Source organism: Elephas maximus, chromosome 2 (genome assembly GCF_024166365.1).
Source record: "Elephas maximus indicus isolate mEleMax1 chromosome 2, mEleMax1 primary haplotype, whole genome shotgun sequence".
Lineage (NCBI taxonomy): Eukaryota > Metazoa > Chordata > Mammalia > Proboscidea > Elephantidae > Elephas > Elephas maximus.
The window spans coordinates 75,938,913-75,964,583 of record NC_064820.1 but is presented as its reverse complement, the minus strand read 5'-3'; the positions used below and the strand labels follow the sequence as shown (position 1 = coordinate 75,964,583).

At 44.2% G+C, this 25,671-nt stretch overlaps 1 protein-coding gene across 2 annotated transcripts in view; it reads right to left on the bottom strand.

The window, feature by feature from the left end:
• MAP1B (microtubule associated protein 1B) overlaps positions 1-25,671 on the bottom strand; it is a 100,435-nt gene that overhangs the window by 4,185 nt on the left and 70,579 nt on the right. The window contains exons 1-4 of one of the 2 annotated variants that reach the window (XM_049865300.1): positions 21,577-22,743; positions 18,975-19,057; positions 16,295-16,435; positions 1,458-7,917 (exon numbers count right to left, since the gene is read on the bottom strand). In XM_049865300.1, coding sequence (XP_049721257.1) covers positions 1,458-7,917; positions 16,295-16,426 — 6,592 coding nt within the window. In that variant the 5' untranslated portion in view covers positions 16,427-16,435; positions 18,975-19,057; positions 21,577-22,743. Of the gene's footprint in view, positions 1-1,457; positions 7,918-16,294; positions 16,436-18,974; positions 19,058-21,576; positions 22,744-25,671 lie in introns of those variants that run through there. The other variant, XM_049865289.1, reaches the window with a different exon arrangement.

Below are 25,671 nucleotides of genomic sequence, written 5' to 3'. Positions count from 1 at the left end.
AAAGTCGACCCAGGTTTGTTTTAGATATCAATTAATAGTGTGATTTTCCCTTTTTAGAAATTCATCAGAAAAGCATTTTAAGGCATGTTCAAATTAACTTGTCTTTATTTATTACTTTGCCCTTAGATTACCTCTTTAAATGACCAAAAAGATTTTTAAAAAATCAATTGCATGGGCTAGGGCATATGTTCTTGCAAGTTTGGTGGCATATTTAAGTTTGTTTTTATCCATTTGAATGGATATCATGTTTTCTCCGAAGTGTGGATGAGCTGACAACTCTTTCAGACCAAGGAGGGACTTGTCTGGTGGTTTGTCATGAATTATAAGCATGAACAAATGCAGTTTGTTTTCTACATGCATGTAAAAGACGAAATCTGATGAGAACTGAGTCCTGAAATTGATGCTCTGTATTGCTTAAAGTAAAAATTTGTAGCTATAACTGATACTTTCTAAAATGTACTGAATTTGAGAGCTCCAAAGCTTCATCGATCAGATTTTCCCTAATAAATCAAGGAAATGTTATTTATATTTTGTTTTATATGTTTGAGTCAATTTATATTACTTTGTGAACTGTGATCTGAAAACCCCAATTAACTGTGTAAAACAAATAAAATGTATTAATGCAAATCGCCATGTGGGTTGGAAGCAACAAGAGAAAGCTGGGTCACCTGTTCCATAAAAAACCCAGGTCATGTCTGAGGAGTAATATAAGTCTGGGAATCAAGACCAAAACAGGAATGATCAGAGCCAAGGTCATTGCCAAGTAGGATCTCAATCTGCAACAGTGTGATGAATCTCTACTAGTGAGGCTGTGGAGTAAGAGAGCCTTCAACACTTCTCTCTCAATTTGTACTGGGTACCCACTGGTCAACTGAAATTATGGTATTTATTGGCTGATAATAAAACAAAAGCATTGCCTTTAATAGGGAGGTATCTCCAGCCTGATGATCTTTTTTTGTAATAGAAAAAAAAAATTGGAATATAAATCTTGGGATTAAACTGCTTATTCCAGGCTTGACTCAGAACACTTTGGTTTTCCCTTGTCCTTTCGGATCTTTGGCCTGTGTCTCCTCGGCTTGATTCTGGGGCCAGTGTGGCTAAAGGCAATGCTGACACAGTCTGCCAGGGAAGGTTTAAACTATACCCTTGGTTCTGAAGACTTAGAACAAAGCTTCAGCTGCTGTGTTCCAGAATGGTGCAGGCCCAGGCATCCCGTCTGGTGAGCCTGAGCTTCCCTGGGTCATATGCTGAGCTATCCCTAAGTCTAAGGGGCTCACTGGGCTGGGATATCTACCTTCTGGCACAAAGAGGATAGTAAAGAGAAGGTAAAGCACCAATTTGTGCTCCCTCATGACCCTAGCACAAAAAGGGAAACTTAAAGGCTCCAAACAGCTTCTTCAAATGAAAGTAGGACTGTTGTGGCCTACATCGGGGCGCCCACATCTTCCTTGACCTACCTGCAGTTGCGGTCTTCACTGACTTGGATGTGGAGGTGTTGGTGGCATTCTTGGTCTCCTTGTCTTCCCCCCGGGCAGTTTTGACCTCAGGAGCAGTGGTGGGTTTTGTTGCCTTTTCTACAGATTCTTTCTTCTTGGGAGAAGCCACTCTGGACACCTTATCTGAAGCCTCTTTCAAGCCCACTGGTTTTGGAGAAGCAGCAGAGGGCTTAGACTTCCCATCACCCTTTTTGACAGGTGAAGATGACTTGGTCTTTGTACCTGGCTTTTTGGTTTTGGTCTTCTCTTTCAGGTCTTTCTTCAGAGCTTTGCCGAGGTTCTGCTCAATGGCCAAAGCCTCTGGATCCACCATGGACACATCAGGGTGGCGGGGAGATGGGCTGCGGTCTTGCATGGGTGCTGGAGGTGGGTCCATGTGTTTGTATGTGACGGTTTTGTCTGTGGGAATGGTTTCAGATTCATCTTCAGAGTCGATGTTTGCATCAGCTGTGATGGAGGGGCACTCTTCAGTCTCCGGGGGAACGTCCGAGTCTGTCTGGGATGGGGCTGACTCGCTGACTGAGGTGGGAGGGGTTTCATCACACTGTCGCCCCTGTTGCTTGCCTCCTGGAGGTGGCGGGGCTCCCCCTGATTGAATGAGGGGCTTCTCAGACTCTTCAGTTGGCTCTTCACTGGCAAACCACTCCAAAGGATTGGGATTAATGAAGGAGGGTGAAAGCTCTGTCTTGGGATGCTTGTATTCACAAGAGGACACGAGGCATAAATCAACATCCTGGCGGGCCTCTGAGGGGGACTTCTTTTCTGCAGTATAGCATTGGTCTGAAGTCTCATAGGAATATGTAGATGCCTGGGGGGTTCTGGTGATTTTCTCTGTGGTCTCATAGCAGTATGCGGAAGTATCAGGGGTTTTTGTAGGTGTCTCATAGGAGTAACTTTCAGACTCGGGAAAAGCAGTGATTTTCTCAGTGGTCTCATAAGAGTAGCTGGAATCCCCAAGTGTGTGGCCACCATCTTCAGTGTCATCATAGCCATTGCTAATGTCATCCAGTAGCCTGCTAGACCTCTCGGTTTTTTCATAGCTGTAACCACTCACTTCAGGGGTCCTCGTTGTCTTCTCACTTATCTCATATGAGTACCCACCCTCTTCAGGGGTCCGTGTGGTCTTTGTAATTTCATAGGCATAGCCATCATCTTCAGGGGTCTTGCTGGTTTTCTCAACGGTCTCATAGGAGTAGCCACTGTCACACGGGGATTTTGTGGTTCTCTCCGCCTCCTCATAGTAATAGCCACCTACATCTGGGGTCTGGTGGGTTTTCTCATAAGACTCATAACTTTCTTCACCTGGGGACCTGGCTGTTTTCTCTGGCTTTTGATAGGCATAACTAAAATCACCAGGTGTTCTTCCACCACTGTCCTCCAAGCCAGATGTGGTCAAATCTCTATCCAAGGCTAGATGGTGTTGCATTGTATCAAATAACATTGAGGCACGGAAGCTGTAGGGCTCTGCGGATGCTGCATCCACTGATGGAGAAGAGGAAGTGTGGCAAGCTGCTGCGCTCTCTTTAACTGCAGAGGTAGAATCTGAAAAACTAGGTGAATATAAAGGAGAGGACTCTCTTGGGGTCAGTGGAGAAATATCAGATTTTGGTGAAAGCTTCTCTCCTTCCAGACTTTGCACTTTTTCAGATGTGAGCGAGGCATATAAGGATATATCTCTGGGAGGAACCACGTCGGATAGAGTATCTTCCTGGAGAGGAGAAGCTATCTGAGAAGGGGTATGAGCGGAAGAGGTGGATGGGGAGGCCTCTACCTGAGATACTGAGATAAGCTCAGAAAGATCATTATCTTGGGTGTAGGATGGCTCCTCCGTTGGTGGTATCTTATGTGATAAACTGGAGTCCTGCAAGTCAGAAGGACTATAGTCCACTTCAGTTGGCCCATTTTCAGTGATGTGAAGCATACCTACACCCACAGTAGGCTGATCTGGAGACTGTCGACTGAAGTCCATAGCAAGGGAATGCTCAGGGGATTCTTGGCCAAATTCAATAGACATTGAGGATTGTTCCGATCTGTGATCTTGAACTGGTGTCCTGGATTTGGCTGTTTTAGGGGAGAAGTCTGGTGGAGAAATTGACATTGGTCTTGGGCATTCTTCTTTAGATGGAGACATTTCTGTTTCCTGGAAAGTGGTAGGTGTTTGCACAACAGACACTGAAAGGGAGTCATCAACTTCTGTGGAATGTGGGGAGCCAACCTCAGCATGTAGAGAAGGAGACACATCATCTGTTGTTGGCTCTGGAAATGAGCTTGTAGCCACAGAAGCTGTGGAGACTGAAGCCACACCTTCCATATGAGAGTACGTGTCTTCTGCTACACCCTCATCAACAGGAGTAGCTGACTTGTCTGAGACAGTGCCTTCAGAAATGGACATCTTGGTATCTTCCTTAAAAGATCCAAACTGGCTGACATCAATTTGTGTAGGAGAAACATCTCCTCCTAATTTTCTTTCATCCAAAGCCAGTCCCGGTTGAGAACTCATGGCTTCAACATCATCAGTTTTCTTTTCTTCTCCAAAGTCTTCCTTTATTGGTATAAAGTCTGCGCTTTTCTCTTCCTGCTTCTCTTGGAAAAGACCAGTGGAAGTTATTTCAGAAGCTGGACTTATTTGGTCTGGAGAACCTTGTTCTCCAATTGTTCCTTCAAAGGGGCTTTCAGTACATCTGTCGGGAGTCTTGCCATCAGCATTTAGAAAGCTTTCATATGCAGACTCTGATCCAATTAGGGGAGGGCTACGTAAAGGAGATAAAACTTTTTCAATAGGAGACTCTGAATCAGGCACGGGTTCATCCATGGGACTTATGGAAGGCTTTTCATTGTCATCTTTGGCATCATCAAATTCAAAACTCACTGGAACTGCTGGTGGTTTTTCAATGACTTCTGTGGGGAGATGACTGGATTTCTCATCAGTGGGAGATTGGTAGTAAGGGGTGTGGCCAGCACTGCCAGTCACAGACTGAGATGGAGACACCACTTCCAGAGTCTTATCCTCTGGACTAGCAAAATGCTCTTCAACTACTTCTTGGGTCACCTCGGGAGACACTGGGGCTGCCGCCTCTGCTGAGACTTTAATCTCATTGGGCATCAGGGAGAAATTCACACTACGCTCACCCAGAGGGGTCTTTTCTATGGGTGATGGTGGAGATGGACTCAGAGATGGACTCTTGGATGGGCTAAGTTTTTCATCTGAAACTGCTGAGGTGTCTTTGATCTCCAACGTGACGCTGGCTTTCATTTCTTTCTCTTCAGAACAGTAAGCATCACGTAGAGCAGATCTGCTGAATTTGTCTTCCTCCATGGATGAGGGTGGTGATATGGTGGAGGCTGAAACACTGTAATCTTTGCCTTCAGTGGCATCTGTTTTTGACACGTCAGATAATCCATTGAGTGACGTAACAGGTTTGGGGTATTCCTGAGAATACAGTGAGGACTCATATTTGGTGATGTTTACGAATTCCTGAGATGGGGATTCTGTCTCTTCATTGTTAGTCTCATCACTCATCACGTCACGAGGAGTAGACATCTCATCCATTGGGGTGGGCTCACTGGATATCTCAATAGTAGACTGTGTATAGCCAGAGGTGGCAGTGAATTCCTCAGGCTGGTCTTCTCGATTCTCCTCATCAGAAGCGGTGGCCTCACTCTCTGAACCTCCAGGTAGAGTCTCATCATGAATTGAAGATGCAGGTTCTTGGACAGGAGACTGGGCTCCCAGTTGCTTGGTTGATGTGGTAAGGAATCCATACTGATCCTCAGCACCACCGGCCTCTGCAGCCTTATCAACCACTGCCATCACATAATCTTCAGCTTCAATTTTTTCAGGCTCATATTCTTCCTCTCTGGAATCTTCTGCTTTGTCCTCCTCATCACCCTCCTCCTCAGACTGTTCAGCCTCTTCTTTCTCAACTGCCTCGTCCATATCTTCTTCTGCTCGGTCATCGCCACTGGCCACAGATTCCCTCTTCTCCTTGATGTGCACATCTGCCTCAGCCTTCACACTTTCCTCATCCTCAGTGGGGCTGTGCTTAGTTCTAATATACATGCTTTCTTCACCATCCTCTTCTGGCTCCTCAGCCTCCTCAGTTTCTGCCTTCTCTTCATAGTCTCCAGTCTCTGAGGATTCTTCAAAACCAGCCCCTTCATCTTCAAACTTTTCAATGTCATCCACTTCCTGTTTCTCGACTGGCTCCAGCTCTTCGGGTGTTTGCTCACACTCACCTTCCCCTTCAGTAGTGGTGATTCCCTCATCAGGGGACTCGGCAGGACCTTTGATGACTTCTGTCTCTTTCTGGATGACGTATGCTTCAACTGGTTCTGTTTCCTTCAGTTTCTCTTCATCTTCTATTAGTTCCAGCTGAGGCTTGATGTCCTTTGCTACATCAACCTCTTCAGCCTTTAACTCTTCAAAGTCCTTGGTTAGATCCTCAGGGGATGACATAAGGGACCTCTCAGCTTCAAGTTCTTTGGCAGGGCCAGTTGCTTCTATTCCAGCTGCCACTGACATGGCTTCTGCAGCGGCCACAGTGCTGATGGCTGCAGCTGCAGCCTCTGTTGTCTTGCCTTCCTTCTTAATGACTTTAATTTTTCCTTTCTCCTTTGGCTTCCCGGCAGCAACAGCATCTTTCTTGACAGGCTCTTCCTTCTTGGGTACTTTTGGTTTTAATGCAGCTGGTTTTTTTGCTTCAGGTAGAGGAGTAGATGGCTTCTTTACGTCTTTAGAGATCTTCTTGATTTCTTTTTTGGGTTCCTTTTCTTCCTTTTTAACTTCCTTCTTTTCTTCCTTCTTCACCTCCTTCTTGGCTTCCTTCAATGGTGTTTCTTTCTTAACCTCTTTCTTGGATTCTTTTTTCTCTTCTTTCTTGATTTCTTTTTTGACTTCTTCCTTTTTTGTTTTTTCCTCCTTCTTAATAGGTGTTTTGTCCTCCTTTTTAGCCACCTCTTTCTTTGGCTTTTCCTTTTCCTCTTTCTTTTCTTCAGGTTTTGGCTTTGTTTCCTTTTTCACGGTCTTCTCCTTGGTCACTTTGGGTTTGACGTCTGTGGCTTGCTTTTCAGCCACCTCAGTTTTCACTGAAGGCTGGTCTTCTTTGCTGGGCACCTCCTTTTCACTCACTGAAGGTTTGGTGTCTATTTTTGTTGGCTTGTCTTTTTTCACTGTTACCTTTTCTTTGCTTTCCACTTTGGGTGGCTTTTCCACAAGGTTAGCTTTTGTGATGTCAAGGGTTTCTTCTTTAGACTCTTTCCGCACAGATTTGCTAGGGAGTGGTTTTGTGGCTGGCTTCAGACTTTCTCGGCTATCAGCCCTTTGTTTCAGTTTTACTTGTTTCACTGCAGGAGTGGCTACCTGGCCGGTGAGATCCTTCTGGGTGGCCAGGGGCTGTTTGAGGAAGTCTAAATGTTTGAGTTTTTCCAGCCCTTCTAGGATGTTGTATTGGGTGCTATTTCCAGGAAATAGGACTCGGATGATTTTCTCTGCAGGGTTTGCTGGATGCCACACAATCAAAGATGAGACTGAAGTTAAATAGGAAATTGGAATATCTACTTCTTGACCACTAGGCAGAATTAGTTCAGCCTTGTCTTTGTTAGTGCCAGTCCACTGCTGCATAAAATACTGCATTTCCTTGCTGTTCTTGACAGGGTTAAGTACATACATCTCTAGTTTACCAACTCCCATTTTTTGGAAAAGAATGACAGGATCGATGGTGTTGCCTACACTTCTAAATAGAGGTTCTGGTTTCATGGACAATTTGTTTAGGTACTGAAGAGTGAAACAAGCTTCCTCTATGCTTCTTTTCATCTTGATGTTTGGCTCAGGGTTTTTCAGATTTTCAGGTACATTAAGAAATACAACTCCCAAGTCAGGGGAGATGAGGTTTTTCATCCAGTCACTATTTGTGGTGGAGCCCTGGGACTGTTCCTCCTCGAGCTCTGCTATTTTTCGCTGGAGCATGCTGTTTATTCCAGGCAAATTGTCATCCCCAATGTGGGTGAGCAGGATGGAGTCCACTCGGTCCAAGTGTCGGATGAGCTTCCAGAAGCAAGACTTTCTTTCCGATCCTCCATTGATTAGCATGTTGAATCCATTCACTGCAAACAATGCAGAATCGCCCCTCCCACCTGGAAAAATGTAACAGCAGGGCTTGGACAATTTTAGAAATCCACCAGATGTGGGAGGTTCCAGGATGTCAAAGGGAGATGGGACTTCCACTGATTCTGAGAGATACTCAGTAAACTCTGAAAGTCCTTCCATTTCTGGCAATATAGAGGCTGAGTTGAGTTTAATATTGATGAAATCTTGGAGATTGTGTCTGTCAAGATTGGAGTTCTTCCAGTCCCCTTCTTCAGGACAGAACAGGGTTAAACTGGCTTTGTTGGCAGGGTGGGTTGTGCTCAGTAATTCCCCAATCTGGAATTTAAAAAAAGAAAGGAAGGAAGAAAAGGTTTAAGTGACTGTCATTACTGATCCATCATCTTCATCTGTTACCAGATATCATAGGATCACTGGATGCATACAGGGCCAATGCACTTGCGTAGTGATGCTGGTTGTTTAAATGATGAAATACTTCCACAGTGGCAGATAAACAGCCCCTTTCCTGAGGCCCCATACTATCCCCCTGCTACATCATCCACCTACCAGCCCCTCTCCTAGGGCCCCTTCCCCTTTCCTTGATCCAGCAACCTTGGGTCCCTTCTTGCCCCGTAGGGAAACTCCAGACCTTGCCCCAGTTATGAGGCTAGTGCTACCTGGATCATCAGGGCCTGTGCCATAAAAAAAAATAGCAGTGATAAAATACTGTGTCACCGCTGGGTATTTGCCATGCAAAGATACCCTTTAAAAAATATTAAACTCTCAAAGGGGAAGGCTGTGTGAATCATTCACCAATGATATAGAATCTTTTCTTTCATTCCTCCGAGTTTGGCAAAAAAAACTGATTGACGCACTGAAGTAATTGAGATAATAAGGCATTTGTTGGTATCTCCTTTTAGACTTTGGTAAGTACAAAAGAAAAAAGTTGGTTTTGTGTTTATTTTTTCTGGGAGACAGGAAGTTATGGATTGGCCATTACTGCAAAATTACTGATTTTTGGCATCAGTTGACACTGCTTGAAATATGAGTGATTCACCTAGCCAATTCTCATACTATGGCTTAAAGGGCAGTCTTGCAAATATAAATGCTTAGAGTGATTAGATACTCATACAAGTGAGTGGCCAAATTCACTCCTCATTTGTTTATGTTTAATCCAGGGGAAGACACCATGCTCTCTCACAACTCCCATTCTTTTAAGGACAAGCTGGGTATGCATGGATGAAGATCAAATTTTAGCTCAAATGGTTTTCAATACGTTGTTTAGTACTTCCCATAGGATGGGAATGTGAAAGAGCAAAGAAGGAACAAAACCAGGATTATAGTTTAATGAAAAAGCAATTTTCTGTTCCACTCAGTATTATGGCCATGTGTTTCATGGTCTTAGCCTAATGAACAGTGAAGGAGAATCATGTCATAAACTCTAGTCTTCTTTCGGTTTCAGTAAAGCTCATAAATCAGCTGAGAGTTTCAGGCTGAAAGGAGCCCTGGGTCTTGGTGGTACACGATGAAAGGGCAAAGCAAAGTTTTCATTTGGTCCAGGCATCTCTGAGCTGGCAGGTCTGTGCTCTTACCTTCTAGAACTAGAGTGGGTTTTCTCTGCATCTTATAGCCCCTGAATGCTAACATTCTGAGGCTTCGTGTGTGTGTGTGTGTGTGTGTCTGTGTGTAATTTATAAAATCTGAGTTTCCTACACTACACTACGGTAAGACAGCCATTTTTGTTTCGTTAGCCTATTAGACCTAAGCATAAAATTTTGTGAAGGGTCACAAAATAACAAGTCATTGACTTTGTTATTTTCCTCTGATTTAACTTCACAACTTCCTATAAAAGTGATTTTGGAAGCTAACAAAACTAAAAGAGCAAATAGTAACCATCCTTGGGTGGAGGCTTTGCTCATATTATTTGCTGGTCAGCCAAAACAAGTATAAGCACCGAATATTGTTTCTTGCCCAGTAATTAGCACAGACCTTTGTCGCCATCACCATAGCACAATCAGGATTCTCCCAATCCTAATTACTAATGCAAACTTTAATTCAATTATGCAAACTATTCACATTGTATAATACATTTTAGAGAAAAAAATCCAGGATAACTCAAATGGCTGAATCTTTACTTGTGAAATATTTAAAATGAAGCTTAGTTCATTTTAGTTTTTGAAATCCCACCCTAGCTGAGAGGTGTGGCAGCTAAGGGTATAACCCTGCAAAGGTAGGGGGTATTCCAACATTAGCTCTTTTTATGTGAGATGTGTAATCGCCAAGTTCAAGGAGAAGATAAAAAAGCTTGAAGAATACCTATCTACTTTCTATCTTATCTCTATTATGAGTTGCTATGAAATGCAGAAAGTGAGCCACCCCTCACCACCAAGAAAAGAAAAAAAAAAAAAACACCCAGGTTGTACAGAATTCTGAGGAAGTCAGGGGTAATGATAAACAGCAATGAAAGGTTGGCAGATAGAAACCTATGGTGTACGACAAGAAGCACAGAAGAAAGTCAGCGCTGCCGGGCAGGTTTATTTTCAGACAGGAGAAATCCAGTCCCTCTGGAGAAACAGCAGCATATTGTGCATGATGAGGCAAAAATGCAGAGATGAGGGCTAGAGACAGCCAGTCATGAAGGAGATAGGTGGGAAGGGGAACAGGAGGAACAGAACCAACTACTACATCCTTGGAGCTACACAGAAGAAATAAGTCCCCACTTCCCCCCAGAGCCTGATTCCAGACCTGTGGTCCAACAAGCACACTAGACAGTGAGTGACTTAATGCAAAGACCATGTCTTCAGAGTGCCTGCCTGCGCTCCGTCAATGCTTATTCAATGAAAGCATGAGAACAATAAAGAGGAGCTAACAATGCTAGGAGTAGCAAGGAAACTTGATACCAGTTCTTAGACTTGGTGACTGTGACTTCCTCTAGAAGAGTTTGGAAATCGCCATCATAGTAAATGGTAGCTATTATAGCCCATTATATTAAAAGGCCACCATCTGTCTATTTGTTGTACTGTTGTGGCTTGTATGTTGCTGTGATGCTGGAAGCTATGCGGCTGGTATTTTAAATACCAGCAGGGTCACCCATAGTGGACACGTTTTAGTGGAGCTTCCAGATTAAGACAGACTGGGAAAAAATGCCTGATGATCTATTTCTGAAAAATGCCAATGTAAACCTTATGGATTACAACAGAATATTGTCCGATACAGTACTGGAAAACGAGCCCCCTAGGTTGGAAGGCACTATATAGTGGCAGTAACAATGGACTCAAATGCATCCTCTCCCAATTGACATTTAATTATGAATAGGATGGACTCAAATATACCAATGATCATTCACATGGTACAGGACCAACAACATTTTGTTGTGTTATACGTAAGGTCGCCGTGAGTCTGATCCAACTTGAGGGCAACTGACAACATACTAAAAGTTCCTGGATGACAGAAAAAATTTTTTTTGTATCTTTGTATCTTATTTATAATCAGGCTCATAATCAGGTTCAGTAAATGCTTGTTGAACTTCACTAAACTTGGCCAATTCAACACATGCTGTCTTCCTGGAGTGGGTGCTTGGGATGTGATGAGAGCCTGCTGGTATTTATCAAACACACTGACTAATACCCCTCCCTCGGCTTTTATAAAGGTGGATCAAAGACTTGACTGAAAGAAATATTGCTTTGGGGCAAAGATAGTCTTTTTTGTTAATTATATTTTTTTTTTACTGAATGCAGGCATACTGGATGAGAAAGGAAGAGATAGGAAATAAATGACTTTACTGCAGATGGCATCAGTGAAACAAGATTTGAATTCCTAAACCATGGGCTACTAACTACATTTCCGTTTTTGATTAAGTTACTGGCTGATGAGGAAATATTGCAGACAGTGTACCTCTGGGTTTTTAGCAAGGCGTTTAGAAGGACTTCAGAACAGTATGATACAAGAATTAGGCAGATTTGTAACCAGCCATACAAATTTTTTTAAATTTCCCATCAAGTCAATTTTGGCTCATGGTGACCCCATGTGTGTCACAATAGAACTATGCTCCACAGGGTTTTCAATGGCTGATTTTTCAAAAGTAAGACCACAGGGCCTTTCCTCCGTGGAGTCAAACCTCCAACCTTTCAGTTAGCAGCTGAGCACCTTAATTGCACCACCAGGGACTAGACGTACAAACAGTGCTGCTCTATGGGAGCCTGGAGGGAGATTTGTTGGTGGCCCACCTCAGGGCTCATTTTTGTCCTGCTGAGTACTCACTTGGATGAAAATGGTGAAGAAATATTTAACAAATCTGTGGATAGCATGAAAATGGGATACATGGCAAAATGGTGGGTGTCAGAATTTAAATATTTGTAAAAACCCTTGACACTGGGATGACAATAGCTCAATCAACTCTAACACAATGGAATTCCAAAAGATTAAATGAAAGGTCCAAAAACCAGCTGGGTAAAGTGCTGGTTTGAGAAATACGGCTTAACAATGATACCCATGGAAAAGACTCAGGGATTCTGATTGACAGTCAAATGAATTTATCATGAAGCTAAAGAAGCTAAAGCTTCAAGGCCCCTCACTGGCATGGTCCCCTTCTAAACATCTGTACTTAATTTTAGTATTAATAATTTTGATTCTTTTCCTTAAAGGGGACTCCCAAACTGTATAAATTGCAGAGCCCCTCAAAGTCTGCATCCTCTCCCAACTGACATTTAATTGTGAATAGAAATGGCCAAAAGTTACTTTTAGACTTATGTCACAGAAAATTTGTTGGAAACTAAACAAGTCATCAACTCTCGTAATCCTATCCTGATCGACAGACCTCTGGAAGATGATGTCCAGTCTGAGTCATGATGTTTTAAAGAAACTAGACCAAAAAATAAATTTTAAAAACTGAAACAAGTCTCCCTTGCTGGCTTCTTTTCCTTGGCCTTAACCTCTAAATGCTAGATATGGGTCCCTTATTCTTCTTAATGCATTCTTCTCCCTAGCTCATTTCATCTAGTTTCAGGGCTTTAAATATCTCTAATACGCTGATGGAGCTCTGGTGACACAGTGGTTAAGAGCACCACTGCTAACTAAAAGGATGGCAGTTCGAATCCACCAGCCACTCCTTAGAAACCCTATAGGGACAGTTCTGCTCTGTCCTAGAGAGTCACTGTAAGTCAGAATCAACTCAACAGCAACAGGTTAATATGCTGATGGCTTCCAAATTAATATCTCAAGGTCAACTCTGAATTCCCTGAGCTCTGGACTCATAGATCCAACTCTGTGATAACACCAAGGCACCAAGAACTCAACATGATCAGGGCTGTGCTCTCTGATAATGCCAAGGCACTAACATGTGACCAGGGCTGAACTCTTGAATTTCCCCTATTAACCATCCCATCTCCCCTGCCTGCCAGTGGAGCAGGTTTGAAGGACAGTAACCAGGCAATGTAAAGAACTTTTAATATCTTGTTTTATGAAGAACAATGGGTGAAATGGGTGTTTAATCTACAGGAAAATAATAATAAACATTGGCAATGTTGGTGGAGAGTGTCTAAGACACTGTTAGGTAGAAAAGAGATCACATTCCTTCCTTAAGGATACAAGGAGACAAACTGAGGAAACATCTGACAGAGAGATTGAAAAATGCCCCCAGGAGACGGTGATTTCACATCCCTGGATTTCAGGGAGGGGATGGGTTAGCCAGATGACTTTTCTATCTGTAAGTTCTGGTTTTTGCGTTAACTTCCAGCACAAAAAAACCTGAAGCTCAAAATATATTGATAGTTCTAATTTTCAGCCCATTTATTTTCAGCTATTCTTTTCAAGAAATTGATTGTTTTTGTTTTCCCCAAATTACGTATTTCTGGTTTCTCTGGAGTGACTTGTATGCTTCAAGGACTGGATAAAACAGAATAGAACTGGACACCAAACAGCTTTACGGGTCCCTTTGTTACTGAGACAGTCTGCACACAACCCTTCTTCCAAGGAGATAATAAGCAGTCATAGCTCCAAAAAGGCTGGGAGCCACTGATCTACTCCAGGGATTTTCAATTCACTTTACCTGTGGCACCCTTCCTTCCAGCCCCAAACAGACAAACGTTGAGCTGCTCTGACTGGGGCAGGAGAAACATCTGGGCAGATCATCTACCCAACGTTCTTCCCTTCCTTTGCCTTCCCCTCCATTCCTGACACCACTGATCTAGTCTGTTACGGGAATCGCTAGAGAATCTTTTCCACATAGGTTGAGCATTACTTTCTCCAATATATCGGAGTGGGGGGAATTGGGGAGGCAGAGGAAAGTATGACTTACTCTTCCGCCTTAATGAAACCTGCCTGAACATAATGAAGACACGTGCCCTTCAGAAGCCCCACAATGATTACAATCCCTGAGAGTTTTGCCCTTTCATGAAACTCCATTCATCATTCAGTTAAAGCCACTTCTTTTTCTTCTGTAATTAGTGGCAAATCTGATGCACACACAGACCACTGTGCTAAAATTCTACTTCTGTGGACTGGCAAAAATGATTCAAGCAGCAATATTCACAACATTCTGTCTTACTAAAAAAGAGTGGATTATCTGAAGTCCAGATGACTGAACTGTGATACCTCCTTATTTAAAAATTCGGCAATGACAAACCCTTTTCTTTACATATTTCCTTTGCTTGGTTTTACTGGGAAAAACAGAAACCAATGACATGCAGTAGCAACAAACCACTAGAAACTAACTGCAGAACTGCACAGGAATGAAGAGAGGCACCTGTGTGCAGGTAAATGAGCGGAGGGCTCAGGGCTGAACTGAGCCTACAAACAGAGCAGTTGACTGCTCACCTGTGTCACTGGGCCTTGGGGCTACATCCAGGCCTCCACAGCTCTTTCCCTTTCCCGGGTACAAGGTGCTGAGTGTGTGACCTCACCAGCTACTAGGCAAATGTTTGACTGCCTCTGAGCAAAACATGAGCATGGGGACACAATCTTGCAAAAGATTCACACATCGATTTCAAGTCAGTAGTTACAGTAAGCATTGCAGCTCTAGCTTTGTAATTTCCATGCAGTTTAACAAAGGTTGACCAGTTGCTATCAAGTCAATTCTGACTCATGGCAACCCTACATATGCCAGAGTAGAACTGTGCTCCATACTCATTTCAATGGCTAGCTTTTCAGAATTAGATCACCAGGCCTTTCTTTCAAGGTGTCTCTGGGTGGACCTGAACCTCCAACCATTTAGTTAGCAGCCAAGGGCATGAACTGTTCATACCACCCAGGGACTACTAACAAGGGTTTACTGGGCCTTTACTCTGTGCTGAGGGCAATGGATACAAAGATGAAGGAAGCATAAAGCCTGAATTCTAGCAGCCTTGGAAGAAGACAGATTGTGAACTCTGGAGAAAGACAGGGCCAAAGTTTTCATTGTGGAGTAGTAAAGACAGTACTGGCCGTAAGTGAGCCTTTCAGCCTCTGAGGAAGGAGCCAACAGACAGACTTGGGGTCCCTTTGCAGCTATGGTGGGCGGCAGTACTATCTCCCTCAAGACACAGATGACACCACTATCCTGCAAGCTGGAACATCAAACGCTAGGTAAAATATTCCTTTTCACAGTGCTTTCTTTCCCTGAAGTAGGTGGAGAGTGACAGTCAGTTATGCCATCGACCAGTGTTTTTGCAAAAGCCTCCAGGTGAGCCAAATGAAGCTGGGCAGCCTGTTCACAGCTCTTGCTAGTGCTGAAAAAGTATGAAGAGATCTGTCTGTGAAGTGCAGGGCTAACGAAGATTCAATGCAGAAGGACACAGGGCCCTCTGCAATACCCCTGAGACTGAGGGCTTCCATCTCAGGAAGGCGGTTTTGAACAGAAATGGTAAGTCATCCTGTCAGCACATCCCTCAGCCTCTCACTTAGAAAACCGCTATCAGCTCTGGGCAGGCCCCAACCTGCTGTGGCGAAGGCCCGGAATTGTTTCTGTAACTGCTACACACCATTAAGCAAAATGAAGGAGGCCCGTTATCTTAGAGATGGAAGTTTCCCAGCCAGGATAAATTGTCAAACAGAAATAACCAAATCAAAACCTTTTATCTGATTTTAGCGAATACCACTAACTTCCTATCATTTTCAATACTTCACATGTATCATCTTTTTATAAGATAGGTGTTCATAAGAAATACTAATGATCCGGCTTCAGGCCAGCTACTTTAACCATCTTTTTCTTGTTCATAGACATGCCCTGTTTTCCTATACATCTCCCATTCTAGAAATGTGCCTTCTCAGCCCAAGTTCAAACAATGGGACCAGGGATCAAAAGTAAGAAATCAGAAATAAGTAGACAAGGAAAAGTAGGTACAAGTACTGGAAGAGATCAGGGCAGTTAAATCCTACCAAAAGCCCGAGAGATCTGGGGAGTATTCACTCATAAAAACAAGAAACCTGGGTTCTCTTTCTGGCTCTGTCATGTTTCTCGGACATCATTTTTGCCATCTGTAAAATGTTGAGTGTGCTGGCCCCCACCCACCCATCTATATCTTGGACAGGTTGAGAATGGCTCAAATTAATTACAGACGAGTCCAGTGAATTATAATTGGTGATGGGCCATTGAATCATATGTTTTTGCTTATTTCAAAGGAGGTGTGACATTCTCTCCCTTCTGCCTCTAACTTCCCCCACTGCTTTCAAAGAACAGCTTTTAGCTGCAACAATAACCAAGCAACTGAAAAGCTTAAGACTTTTCCAGACAGGAGCCCACCTCTTGATCGGTGAAAATCTCTATGAAGTTCTGGAAGGAGAAAGAGCCGGACTGGAGAATGAGTTCTCCGGTATTTTCAAAGCACTGCCCTGTCAGCACGAGCAGCTTGTGTCGGGCGGCGTCCGTGATCATTAAGCGCACCTGAAACAAAGCACAGGGAGCAGGGCGTGAGCCATGGTGGCACTGACACCCTACCTCCAGGACAAGCCTTTGGAGCCTCATTCATTCCCTGGCATTCTCATGTCCCTTGGGGGGTTGGACACAGCCCTGCCTATAGCCATCATCTACAAAGCCCATGACTGTACCCACCAGCTTGCCCATGAGTGCCATTTTCAAAGTTCTGCTACAACCACGACAGTAACAGTCGTTGCCTTTCTTCCCATAGTTTCCTCCTCTTTTTCAAAGCAGTATCTACATGTGGCACATAGCTGCTCGGAAGTGTCTGCTAGCAGCTGGTAGTCTGTGGGACATGGGAAGACTTGCAAATATCTTGCATGAGTCACCAAGTACTGTCCAGGTCCCCAACTGCCTCAGGAAGGACAGGTTTCCAAGTACGGTCCCAAGTCAGCCCTCCCTCCCATCCAGGATCCTTTTCCTTACTAGCCATACACTGAGCACATAGCTCCAGATGCAGTCTTCAATGAGATTGGCAAGGAGCCGGATGTAAACAACATAAACAAAAGGCTGCCCCTGAAAGGGAGTCTTTTAAATAGAATTGTAAGTAGTTTGCACTAAATAACTTTCTGTGAACTTTAAGTGGCAAAAAGCCAGCCTGTCCTTCAGTAGAAACAGGGTTGTAAGCGTAAAGATATTCATTCAGACCCCAAATCAGCTCAGCACGTACTCCATGTTAGGTATCATGGTAGGCACCGAGGGAGAGAGAGAAAAATAGCCAGATCATAACTCCTTCCCCCAGCAACCCTACAGCCTAATCATGGAAAAACACATGTGCCTAAGTAATTGTTCCAGCCCCATCTGCTCCACAGGCAAGCCTGAATTCCTTATTTTTCCTTTTTCATTTTCACAGCTGTTCCAGGCAGTCTGCCTGGACATATATTAAATCCTCCAGCTTGTTTCAGTTATAATTACTTCCTGATTCTGTTAGTCACAGAGAGATTGCTATCTCGTCACTTTCCTCAACCTTGAGCCTTAATGACTTATCAAAGAAGTCCTGCAGATCTAAAGCAGGTGGATGTGGAATCAAAAGAGGATAGCCAAAAAGTGGACATAACCCACATGTCCATCAATTGATGAGTGTATAAACAAAAGGTGGTATAGACATACAATGGAATAATATGCAGCCATGAAAAGGAATGAAGTACTAGTATACATATGTTACAACACAGATGAACTTTAAAAATGTTCATCTAAGTAAAAGAGGGTAGACACAAATGGCCACATAGTATATGGTCTCATTTATGAAAGACCCAGAATAGGCAAATGTATAGAGACAAAAAATAGATTAGTGATTGTCAGGAGCTGAGGGGAATGAGGAATGGGATTTTTTAGAGTTGATGAAAATATTCTGGAATTACATAATGATGATAGTTGCACAACTTTGTGAATATACTAAAAATAACTAAATTTCACATTTTAGAAGGGGGGATTTTATGGTATGTGAATTATATCTCTATTAAAAAAAAAAACAAACAGGCTACAATCAAAAAGATGCTTAAATCATGGGCAGAAGAGACACTGGGTAATGGAAGCCCCCAAGGACTTTGGGTATTTTAACGCCCAAGAAGCAACGCAATCTCAAAGATGCTAACTGTAATAAAGGACACGGAAAATGCATCTGTATCAACTCCTGGCCTGGGTGACCGGGGATTCCTGGCTTCAGCCAAGTTCTTATTGCAAAGTGGCTCTGAAGCACCCAGTTACTCTCTGTGGCAACGATTTCATGTGGTGGTAATAATAACATGAATAATAACAGCAAACATTTATATTTCAGTTATTACGTGCCACACTCTATTCTAAGCACCTGACACATCTAATCACAATATTAACTATGAATATTAAAGGTAGGCGCTGTTATGATCTCCATGTCAAAGAGGAGGAAACAAAGAGGAGAGACAAAGAGGCAGGAAGTATCTTGCTTGAGGCCGCCCAGCTAGTAAGTGACAGTCCTGGGATTAAGAAGCCAGGCTGTCAGGCACCAGAGTCCATACTCCTGATCCCCATGCCATCCTGCTTTTCAGTAGTGATAAGGGGTGTGCAGGATAGATCTGAATGGAGCTTCCATCGGAGATGCCGTTCTTCTCCAAATCTGGTTCTGTTATTTCCCAAAGGCTCCGAGTCTATTTCCCCTACTACATGCCTCCCAGACACCATGCCAGCAACATCATCATCCCCCATACAGACTCAAGATTTTATACTCCCTTGACTAGACACAACATTACAGTGCCAGCCAGTGTCTTCCACCTTGCCTTTATTGAAGAGGGGAAGAGGGCTGTGTAAAGTTCAGAGCAGCTAGATTGGGAAGGCGGGTGGTGTAGGGTGGTGCTGATGAAGAGAAAAGCCACTGACTGAGGGCTGAGGAAGCATTCCTGGGCTGGAACTTCTCTTCTCTGTGTCCCTCCCCCTGCCCGCACCTGCCCCGGCCCCTCGGATCGGCTGGGCCCTGTCCTGCATGCTCGCATGTCCTGCCCTTCCCTGGACTCTGCAGAGCCAAACGGCTTACCTCAGTGCTGACTGCTTCATCTGAAGGGTTGATCAGGACCACTGTTTCTAAAATGTCACTTCGGTGATGAAGGATTTTCTGTCCTGCAGACACAAAAAGACACAAAGAAGGAGACCTTTAGTTTTTCCGGATTAGAGTTGCCCCACCTACTTCTGGGGCAACAGAGGGGTTTCTGCCTCTGAGATGGCAAACCCACACAAGAATTCTCCACACTATCTTTGGAAGCACAATTGGTGCTTCCAAACAGGAGCGTGTGGACCCCAGCAGGTTTGTGCAGAGGTGGGTCTGTGTGATCAGGGGCTCCTCAAGCTCTCACACCCCGAGTTTTCATGGTTGATCGCAGGGCTGCCTTTGGTTGCTGAGGGCGGGTTTTCTTCTGAGACAAGCAGTGGATGCCAGGAAAACTCAATGGGGCTCTTGACATTTCTTTTCTTATGGTAATGGGGGATGTTTCTCCCTATCAGCCTTTCTTCTGCTGAGAACTGTGCTGAGATTAATTAGGGGCCTTATTGTGAAATGAATGGCATCCAGAAACCCCAGCTAACAATTAGCCCAATAACAAGAATGGCTGTCTGAGGCAGGCTTACAGTCTGTTGGGGTATTCATTAATGAATTCACTTGCTTGTAGAAAAGTGGAGAAACTGCAAGCAATGAAAAGTGGGGAACAACTCTCCTGCTGGACAGGGTGGCCAAATTACCCCGTAAAGACAAGCACGGTTGATGGAGAACAACAAAATAAAGTGTTGTGCAGGATACGGAAGCCTGTCTAAAGAGGGTTAGAATTCTGCTGGGCCTTTGGTGCCACCTCTTACAGGTTTTAGGATATCCTGTGGCTGAGCCACCTCCAGCTGTGGTGAACTGAGGTGTCTGAATGACACTCTACAAAGACCCCTCTCTTCCCTCAACGAGATGAAAGTGATCAGGCAGATGTGTGGCCAGATGTTGGTGATATATGCTCTGCCTGCTAATAAGGCAATGACGCGTAGAGAAGAAAGGCGTTTCCTCAAACATGGGGGAGGGAGACTAGGGGTTGGGAGGGTAGACAAGAACATGGCTGCTGCGTGGAACTACAAAGAAAGGGGTGACAAGAGGAAATGGGATAGATTCTGAGGGAGACAGTCACCAAAAGAGAGATACACAAGAGAATGACCAAACAGCAGTCTAGGGTACACAGCTCAGTTAAGAGTATTTATCCTTTATATCATCAAGGACCAAAGATACTATAAAAACTTAACAGGCTGGCGTACTTACCCTCATCCCTATGATCAAGCCCATCCTCATCCACTGTCTGATCCTCCCTAACAGCTAGCATTTACCCAACAAACCCCACATTAGACACAGAAGCCCAAACTAAACAATAATAGTAGCTTACCATGTGTCAGGCACTGTTCCAGTCACTTTACTGATTCATTTATTTCCAGAAGAGCTCTATGACATAGGTACTATTATCATCCCCCTTTACTTACTGTCGAGGAATTGAAGCTGTGGTGGACTGAGGTGTCTGGAGAATGAACTAACCCAGGTCACACAACTCGTAAGTAGCTGAGCCAGGATTTAGACCCAAGTCACACGGCTCTAGGGGCCATATGCTTAGCTGCTACTCCAAGGTGCCAGAGGTGACTGATGGTTACTGGGACTAAGATTTAGAACATTGGTGAAGGTACAGATATAAACGCCAAGGTGAAGCTAGGGCCAAGTCCAAAGGAGTAAAACAAGAGATGTGCTTGAAGAAGCAGAAAGCCAGGAAGCAGCCGCAGAAGAATAGTGACAAAAACAAAACAAAACAAAAAAAAACACAAGAATGGCAGAACATTCACATAAAAGAGAACAAAATTAAGAGAAGATATGTGATGTTTTATTCCAAATGCCTAAACATTAAAAAAAAAAAAACTCCACACAGTTTGAGCAGGCGAAGAATTGAGTTTAAAGGAAAAAAAAAAAAAATTAAACTAAGCCACAGGAAAGGAAGAATATTATGAACGCCAAAGTCTGTCATTTATCAGATACTGCTTTGGGGCTTGGCTGTGTTTTGCTTTTGACTACTGTGTGCTTTTAAAGCTAAAGCAAAGGAAAATCAAACTGAATAGGCAAACAATAAAAGGAAACCAGCAAAACACATAAAACCACCCTCTTCCTAGGTCCTTCCACCAGCAGCCTCCTCAAAACAAAGTCTTGAGGAACATCATGGAAGTTAAGCAGAAGCAAAATTAAGCCAAAGCTTAAGACCAAGGAAAAACGAATAGCCATTTCCTTAATCATACTTTGACGTGACTGTTTCCAGCACCCGAAACATCAGGCAGCATAATGCCAAGGTATGACCACAGTGGTGACTACATCTTGGAAAAACCCACAAAAGTAGACTTCAGCAAGGTTCACAAAACTGGCTCCCTCCCCAACAGATGATAAAGAAATCAGAGCCTCTTTCTTCGTAAGGGATCATACATGATTCTCCCAACCGTGCTAACTGCACCTTCAAGACGAGTGTCTAAGCAGCAACAGCCCTACACAGACCAAACTTCTGCCCCACCCAGCATGCCCTTCCCCAGACATACAAGCAAAGATGTCTGCTGCCATGGTACTCCCTGGCAGGGGGTCTTCTTACCATCCACGAGAATTTCCTTTTCCCTTTGGCTTCGTCACTTGCACAAACAAAACAAATGCCATATGAGGGCTGCCGTATACAACTCCTCCCACGTCAGTTTTCAGACCTGTTTGCCCAGGAATTCAACTAATGATTTTCTTTTTATCCATCTTTGGTAATACTGAGAGGAATATGGCACCAAGATGCCATCACTGCTCCTTCAACAAAAGCCTTTTTATAGAATTTGATTTGAATGAAGGAGAGGATTTAAAGAGAGAGAGAAGCCTCAGCTCGTGTCACAGCCAGACTGCTGGCCAGATTTTTCCCCAGGACGACGTAACCAGGGCTGGGCCGTCCCAGCATCTGGCAGACCCAGGGCCTGAGTGCCGTGCCCCCACCTCCGGCAACCCCGTGGGATGCCATCTCTCCCGGCTGCAGGCGGCTCTCAGCTCAGGCTGTTGGGATGCTCACGAAGTTGCATATTTGGGGAATGTTTCACACTGGGCAGTGGGCCAGGCATTCTGAAGGAGAGGCCACCACCCTCGGCTGTAAAGGTCTCATTCAGCTGCTTCAGAAAAGAAGTTCCCAGGAAAGAAAGGCGACATGTTTCCAGCCTCTCTCCCCACCATTATAGTCTGCCCTCTCCATTTTCTGGTCTCCATTCTGCACCTCACAAGGAAACCATTAAGCGGGTCCAGTCAATCGTTAACTTTCCTCGGCACTGGTCTGAGAGAAGCCAAAGTGGGGGTTTGCGAGAGAATGACCGTGGCACTGATTGCTTTGATGAGAAAACGTCTTGGAGGGCTTCCCCCACGCAACTCAGTGTAATCATGAAGGCTTGACTAGAGAGAAAGTCTGTCATGTGGGTGGTGCAAATGCCGAAGCTCTCAGCTGTTAACTGAAAGGTTGGCAGTTCAAATCCACCCCAAGGTGCCTCAGAAGAAAGGCCTGGTGGTCTACGTCCAAAAGATCACAGTCATTGAAAACCCTGTGGAGCACAGTTCTACTCTGACACACATGGGGCCGCCGTGAGTCAGAGTCGGCACCATGGCAACTGGTTTGTACATACGTGTGTGACAAAAAAAGGGGTCTGCTCCACCTCAGAACCAAAAGAGGGTGGTCTGAGGATACCTGAAAGCAGCAGGGTCCTTGCAGACAATGAGACACTGGTCTGGACCCTCCCAAAGGCTGTGCTTAAAACTCAAAAGAGAAGCATTTATTTTTCAGTTATTGCTGGGGCATTTTCCTTTTTTAATATCTGACAAAATATTCTGAAAAATCATCCACTGAAAACCCTGTGGAGCACAGATCTACTCTGACACACATGGGGTCGCCGTGAGTCAGGGTTGACTCAAAGGCAGCTAGTTAGCTCCGTAGAGTTTAGGATTAAACTAAACACATATCCATATACACGCGCGCGCACACACACACACACACACAGAGTCTTCCTGATTTGGAAGAGACTGAACATAGCTGAATTCAGAGACACCACTAAGATGCAGCCACAACCACTCAGTGCCTTCTCCCCTGCACACAGCTGACCCTTCTTTGCTTTCACACACATCCCACAGATTGGCTCCAGAACACAGAGGCTAGGAGGTTGTAACATCTCTGCTCTGGTCCTAGCTAACAGTCAGCCGTAACAGTGTCGGCACAGGCAGGAAGCTGCGAACAAAACAGCCTAGCACCAAGGAGAAAGCACTGGATCCAAAGCCACAGAAGCACTAGGAGGTGGGGGAGAACCCTTGATGAAAAACCAGCCTTGCTAAAATATTTTAAATGTCTTTAAGAGGACAACAACTTGATATATTTTGAAGATTAATTTTTAACTTCCATATCCAGTAAGGATCACAATCCAGAACTTTATTTCAACAGCTACTTTTTCTGGAAAAGCTAAAATGTCAAACATAATCCAGAATGGTTAACTGAACAATCAAGTCTTCAATTTCTGCTCAGTATGAAAGGGAGAAGATAAGGAAGGTCCCGAATCATGGATACAAATGGACCAGTAACCAGGGCTAAGCGTCAGGGCCAAGGAACTGAACAAGGGGAAAAGTTCTCCTCCCCACCCATCTCTGCCCCTGGCCCCAGCAGCTCCACACCCGATGCCCACCACCCCCACCTTCGTTTACCATCTGATTCTCCAGCCCTTTGCCCAGGTCAAGACCATAGTGGATTCTTTTTTGAAAAGGCATTTGATATTGTGATTCAGCACTAGGAACACTTCCAATGGGAAGAAGCAGAAATCTTAGAGAGGGTTAAAGATGATTCTAGAGTTAGGGAATTGTGGGATAAAGTAGGGCTGGAGCTATGTAGATAAAAGCACAGTTTGGTAAATGAAGAATGCCACAAACACAAAATATTTTGTTGTTAAAAATACGTTTTCATTAAAGAAAAGCTGGAAGGGATGGGAGGGAGGGAGAGAGGAAGGGATAGAGGGAGATAGGGAGGAACAGAGAGGCAGAATGAGAGAAATGAGTGCTCTTCAGCTCTACCTCTTCACCAAGGCGGATTTTTGAAGAGGAAACATCTCACCTCTAACCCCGTGTGCAAATAAACAACACAGCCTCAGGGTAAAAGTTAGCTAAATGGGTAAAAGTTAGCTAAATGGATAAAAGCAAGAAATAAAAAGGTGCTCAGTGCAGAAATTAAAAATTAATTACCAACAGATTTCCCAGCAGCTTTTAATAACAATTTTTTATTTTTAATCACATCCAAGTCTCTTTTCTGCAGGAATCAATATAAACGCAAAGCAAAAGTGTGGTCTGTTTAGAGAGAAAGGGAGCTGGAGGAGGGAGGAGCCGTAAGATGCCTGAATCAGCAAAGTTTCTAATGAATCTTCTTTTCTTCTGGAGAACAGAAAGTGAGCCATCAGCAGCTCCAGAGCCCTCACAGATATCCTCTGTCTGTATCCCTGGTAGTTAACGCTGGGGCACAGAGCAGGCCCCAGGCCCCGCCTGGCAGAAGGTGCTCCTAAGCTCCCTCCTCAGAGGGAAAGAAGTTACCAGCAAGTAAGGAGACCTCACAAGCAGCACAAAGGCCTGTTCTCAGCAGCCTTTGATGGTTCACCTGCCCTCCTTCCATCACACCTCAACATTTCTAAGCAAGAAAATCAGAGAGGAAGAAAAAAAATGGGGTGTATATAGGTTCCCTGGTAACAGTGCTTCTGAGAAGCTACAATTAGCATGTCTCCTCCCAGATGCCCCACAGTTATGGCTCAGAGGAGGGATCCAGGAGAAGGGCTGAGGGCTGCCATTTCTTGGAACAAAAAATCACCTCAGTCCTGAGGGAGAACGTGATCACGAGGCAAGGCTAGACAGCTAAATCCCTTCACCTCTACCGCTGAGGCCCTCTTAAAAAACAAAGGTGCTGGGAGACTTCGTATCTTCTGATCGCAAGGTTCCCCAAAGACCAACAGTGTTAGAACAGAAAACGGAAAGCAAACTGTTACCAGGAAATCACACAGATTCCCTCTCAGGGGATGAAAGCTAAGCACGAAGGGAAGGTGTGGAGCCTCCTTGATTTCTCAGAGGCCCAAACACATCAAAATCGACTTGTTCATCTTTTCACATCATCTGCCCTTACACAGCTCAGCCTAAGGCTTGGAAAAGAACCCTTTTTAGACTGGGTGTTTCATAGGCAACAGAGAACATGGTTAAAAAGACGGCAAAAGCATAATCCAATCAGGCATGAAGGTTTTATGGTCACACATACGTTAGAGCACCATCTGTGGGCTAGGTACTATCCTTGTTGTTGTTGTTATTAGTTGCTGTCAAGTGGACTCCTGCTGGCCTGGATCAAAAATCAGTAAATGTGAGGCTAATACTTGGAAGTGGTTATTGGTAGCATCTAATTCTTTGACCACCAGAGAGCCCATAACAAGAACACAGCAATGAAACTTTATACATGTAGAGGGCTTTGAAGTCTTCAAAGCATTTTGTCCTTTAGGTACTTCCTTATTTAATTGTCATACCACTCATATGAAGTGGTTGGGGCAAATATTATTATCCTCTCTTCACCAAAGATCTCACAAACAATACAGTAGTGCAGAACAATAAGCCATGATGCATTCCACTAGGCCACCATAGCTGGGGGGCAGGGCTATGACACTGTTGT